The sequence below is a fragment of the Mus pahari genome, chromosome 18 (genome assembly GCF_900095145.1).
Source record: "Mus pahari chromosome 18, PAHARI_EIJ_v1.1, whole genome shotgun sequence".
In the NCBI taxonomy this organism is placed as follows: Eukaryota; Metazoa; Chordata; class Mammalia; order Rodentia; family Muridae; genus Mus; species Mus pahari.
Window position 1 is genome coordinate 5,753,015 of NC_034607.1, and position 5,603 is coordinate 5,758,617.

The 5,603-nt window shown below is 37.3% G+C and overlaps 1 protein-coding gene across 1 annotated transcript; it reads left to right on the forward strand.

Moving 5' to 3' along the window:
* The first annotated feature begins 245 nt into the window (after positions 1-245).
* Positions 246-1,357, forward strand: LOC110335734 (olfactory receptor 2B6-like). The gene has a single exon (XM_021218064.1). It carries the CDS (start codon positions 312-314, stop codon positions 1,257-1,259), a length of 948 nt encoding a protein of 315 aa, XP_021073723.1. The 5' UTR covers positions 246-311; the 3' UTR covers positions 1,260-1,357.
* Positions 1,358-5,603: the final 4,246 nt, after the last annotated feature.

Genomic DNA, 5,603 nt, shown 5'->3' on the forward strand with positions numbered 1-5,603 from the left:
CTAAGTTGTCACTACTAAATACCCACATAATGTCAAGCCAATGGCATTACTGCTGAAGCATTTTAAAAGAAAATATACCAAAATCTGGAGAATAGCTAACCTGAATTAACCAGCCATTAATTAAGCAATATTCCCTAAGTACACTGGTGATCTTTCAATACTACAACCATGCTGAGACAACATTATACAGAGAGAAAACTAGAACCTTGTCTCTGTATTACTTCTAATTCGCTATTGTTTCCTCCATCGTGACTATCCCTGAAATTGGATATTTACAGGTTAAAGCTAGAATTTTAGCTGTTAATACTAATATGTGGCTCAATAATCAAAGCTCAGTACATGACTTCATCTTATTGGGATTTTCTGACAGGCCTTGGCTGGAGACACCTCTTTTTGTAATTTTTCTGGTGGCCTACATCTTTGCCTTATTTGGTAATATCTCCATTATCCTGGTTTCCCGCCTAGACCCCCAGCTTGACAGTCCCATGTACTTTTTTGTCTCCAACCTTTCTCTTCTGGACCTCTGCTATACTACAAGCACTGTCCCTCAGATGTTGGTCAACCTTAGAGGGCCTGAAAAGACCATCAGCTATGGTGGCTGTGTGGCCCAGCTCTATATTTTCTTGGCCTTGGGCTCAACTGAATGCATCCTTCTGGCCATCATGGCCTTTGACCGCTTTGCTGCCATTTGCAGGCCCCTTCACTATCCTATCATCATGAACCAGAAACGGTGCATTCATATGGCCACAGGGACCTGGATTAGCGGATTTGCAAATTCTCTTGTGCAGTCCACCCTCACTGTGGTAGCCCCAAGGTGTGGACAGAGGGTAATAGACCATTTCTTCTGTGAAGTTCCAGCCCTTTTGAAACTAGCTTGCATTGACACAAGTGTGAATGAAGCTGAGCTTAATGTTCTTGGAGCTTTGCTGCTCTTGGTGCCTCTCAGCCTCATCCTGGGTACCTATGTATTCATTGCTCAGGCAGTGCTGAAACTCCGTTCTGCTGAGAGTCGCTGGAAGGCATTTAATACTTGTGCTTCACATCTGCTGGTGGTTTCCCTCTTCTACTTCACAGCTATCAGTATGTATGTTCAGCCTCCCTCAAGCTACTCTCATGAAAGGGGCAAGATCATGGCTCTATTCTATGGCATTGTCACCCCTACCCTTAACCCATTCATCTATACTTTGAGGAACAAGGATGTGAAGGCTGCCCTGAGGAGGGCACTAACAAAGGAGTTTTGGGTCAAGACAAGACAATAGCTAAAGGAAGGTCAAAGAAGCAAGAAATAACAGATTTGCTTCTCAAAGACAACTCTGGACTTGGAATTCATGAGGGAACCATCAATCAAATGCCACAGAGATCACAAGAGTAACTGGGCCAAGAAGGAAACAGTCAACTATTGGTTAAACATATACTGCATTTACATGCTTATGAAAGTGCAATAGATCTCTCACTGTGGAAATAACCTTGTGGGGTGCTTGAGCTGCAGCAAGACTGAGCACTGTGATTGAAGGATTCATACAACACCACATAGCCATAACATTTGTGATTCTGAGTCACAGCAAAGACACTAATGTTGAAAAATCTGTAAGAAAAATTGTAGATCACAATTTTAAATATAAATTATTTTGAAGTACAACTTGTCTAATCACATACCCAACACAATTTGGGGTTGTTAATAAATAGGCCATGGTTTAAAAATGTGAGAAAAGGCAGAACAGTATGGTGATTTGTACAAGAAACACTAATTAGAATGTTAAAAATGTTCTAACTGAAGAAAGTTAAGTCACATGAAATTTATACACATGAAAAGGCATTTAAGGCATGTTCATTCTATTTCAGTATAGGATTGTGAGAATAATAATATTAAATTAAAAGCTGTGGTCAATATATTAAATATTTTATAACTTTTTGCTTTTTGGATGATAAACACATATTGGGTAAAATTGTAAGGAAGAATTGAGTTCAGCAAATACCAGCAATAGGAGTAAAAATCATTGAATCATAAACATGATTTCTTCAACCAGTTTAAATTGTATGTGTAAGGTTACATTTTGTCACTCTTTTCACCAAATGGGTTCAGCAACACTTTTGCTTAATTCAGTGTGTATGACAGAGAGAAAAGGAGGCAGAGAGATGGGGTAAAGGCATCTAGGTAATATTTGAAAGTACTTTGAATGTTTCTATAAGGACACTAAATTTAATACTTAAAATTGAAGTTGTGAAAGAAATCAGAGATGAGTTTTTAATACAGAGATTCACAAGAGAAAAACAAGTTCCACTATTTGGAATCAATCTTGAAGGAAACTTGAATTAAATACTGACCATGATAGACTCTGGTCAGGTCTGCTAACTGGAATCCAAGCAAGTGGCAATGAGTCATATGACACAAGGACTTTTAAAGGACAAAACCATATAGCCAACATATTTCCATGTGGCTTTGTTATTTTTCAAGAACTACAGTTCACAGCATTCTAGGAAGTTACCTGGTCCTTGGGCAGGTGGGGCTTACAGGTTGAATTTGGCTCTTATTTTGCCTAAGTAAACAAAAGTTATTTCTCATTTCATTAATCTACACAAATTTCTGCATGATAATTTATAAAATCATGAACATATGCTCATTATGAATAATGTCATTTTCATACTGTGAGTTTACATTTATAGGTTTTCTTTACACATATCATATACTATAAAGTACAAGGTGTGAATGTCTAAACATGCACCTAATAAATATTACTTCTTTTTCTGTCACTATTTCTTTTAATTTAAAATGTAACTGTTATTTTTTTTTTATGAGTACACTCTAGCTGTCTTCAGACACACCAGAAGAGGGCATCAGATCCCATTACAGATGGTTGCGAGCCACCATGTGGTTGCTCAGAATTAAACTCAAGGCCTTCCAGAAGAACAATCAGTGTTTTTAACCAATGAGCCATCTCTCCCAACCCTCTGTCACTATTTCTAAGTAATAGATTAAGGTCTTGATAAAAAGTTTTAAAATGTTCTGAAAATCCTTCTTGTTTTACTGTTTTGTTTGGTTTGGTTTGGTTTTTAACTTTGTGGAGCAAATGTTCTAGTGTGTAGATTCTGAAATTTAAATTGAACTGGATTGTGATTAGCAACATTAGTGGTCTATATTTCCAAAATTTTAAAAATTGGGAATTAAATCTATGGAGATATTATCTAATACAGAATATGTGCAAAAATCTCATCCAAAACTTAAAGTACTCCAGCAAATTGAGATGCTACAATCCATGAGACTTTTCTTCTTGTGTGTGAGTTCTGTTTGCTTACCAGACAACATATTTAAAAATATTTTATAGTTGCTTTTTTCAGCAACACTGATTAACCCAAACTATGTGATGAGTCTTTCTTCAGATGGACAGATTATTCCTATTTGAGTCTTTTACTTACTCTGTCCTTCCTTAACTCATAACGTACACACATAGCCTTGTTCATCTCAGTATCATGCTATAGACCTAAGTGCTCAGAAACAGAAGAAGGATGATTGTGCTAGAGTACAAGGACTACTGCAATATTTCCATCTCTAAAACAAACAATACAATGCTGCATTTCCTGTCACTGATGCCAGGGTAGCTTCTCTTTTTACTGTGGTTTCAATTGGTACTGCAAATGAAGCTGGAGCCCATTGTTTTACAAGAAGAGAGTCCATTTCCTCAGCTAAGTATTATCTGAAAAGGAATCCCAAGTCTAAAAAGCTTTTTCTCTCAGTATTTCTCACAAACTATTGCCTTTTATTATGTGGGACTCACAAAAATACAACATAAAATATATGCTAACTTATATTAACAAACATGTGCATGGTATTAATGTTCATTCTTCAAGCAGTGCTAATTCTCAGAGACCATGTTATGTTGAGAGTAAATGAAAAAATTACATCTTAGTTTTCTTAGGTTTTCCTTAGAGTCTAGGTAAAACTCAATCATTAAATATTAAAACTTTTATTTTATACTGGAATAAGCATATACATTTAGTTATTAATTTTTAAACAAAATCACCAAAGAAATGTTTTGCTCCTGGGAGATGTTCAAGTAATTCTCCAAGCCCATCGTGTTAGGATTAGGCAGCAAAAGGTACCTTGGTGGGTCTGGGTCAAGTTATGCTGCATAGACTATACCTGATTACAGATGCCCCACAGATCTAACAGGAGAGGCTTACTGGGGAAGCAGGAGATGGAGGCTGTCTTAGAGTGGGGACATAAAAGAGAAGTTAAGTCAGGCAAGCAGACAGACAGGGAGACAGAGAAAATGAGAGTCATGATATCTAGAGGGACCTTTTAAAGGATGTGCCTATTGATAGAAAAAGATGGAGCTCACAATGACAGTGAAAATGTGCCACATCTGGCAACAGCAGATGCAAGCTGCTTGCCCTAAGTCACTGAAAGTTAGGCTGGCAGTGTGCCTGATTTACAACATTCCTCCCTTTTGTTTGTTAAAAAAGGTGAGAAAATTGAAAGGTGTGGTGGTGAGGCAGGAATGAGGCTACTGTGCTCTTTACACTGTTTCCTGTTGTCTGCGGTTGATAATATCTTTGGAGATGCATAGTCCTAGGAATGCTGGCTAGATCCCTGACTGTCTAGGTTCTGTGGAATGATCTGGGGCTCAGAAAGTATAGGCCTGGGCAAAACAATCTGGGAGGATGAACCCTCTGGGGCTAGCACATTGAAGCTGTCTGGGATGCAGACTTGGAAGTAACATTTGGAACTTGCAGGATGCTGGAACAAATTAGAGGCAGAAGATAAAGTTAAGGAGTTTACAGGAAACTTCTTTTTTTTCTTAGGCCCATGGTACTGATAGTTGGGGGAGGGGAATCCCAAGACTCCAGAAAAGGGGGAAGGGATCCTATCCTCCTATCTGTAAGAATAAACAGATGGCAGGAACAGGCTCTTGATTGACAGGAATATTTTTCTCGAGTCCATTTGACCCAGGAGAAGTGGATTTAAGGAAATTCCCTTACCTTTACAATAACATTTTATGTTTATAAGAAAAAAATCAGTTTTAGATATGTTACCAACACCACTGTTTGTAATAAGTACAGAAATCCAACACTGTAGAGATGTTTTACACAGGTTAGCAATAGCATTGTTTATAATATGTACTAAAATCCACATTGTAGAAAAGATCATAGAGTTACATTTTTGTATCATGGTAGAATCTTGGGAAATGATTTTGTTTGAAAAGCATGAACTTTATCTAAGGTGAGCTTAGGATGTGCCGAAACCTCCCATGAAGCAAAAGGGCAAAAGCTCATTTGTGATCTTGATTTTCTGTATGAGTATAAACCTTGAAAGAGGAGCTATTCCCCTCTATCCAGAAGACTGGGTGTACATAGATTAGAAAGACATTTTTAGCACAAGGAGAAGCTCTTCTAAATCTATACTTAGAAGACAGCCAGATAGATAGATAGATGATAGATAGATAGGTAGATAGATAGATAGATAGATAGATAGACAGATAGAATCTTGAGCTTGTGACAATGGTAATAATAATAGTATTAGTACTTTACCAGAGCTATGTTAATAGCTTATCAGAAGTCCAATGATTAATGTTAAAAGTCTGAACTTTTGAAATTTTTTCTTAAAC

Bases quoted from the DNA above. Each gene is read 5' to 3' on its own strand.
- LOC110335734 (XM_021218064.1), top strand. From the start codon at position 312: ATGTGGCTCAATAATCAAAGCTCAGTACATGACTTCATCTTATTGGGA.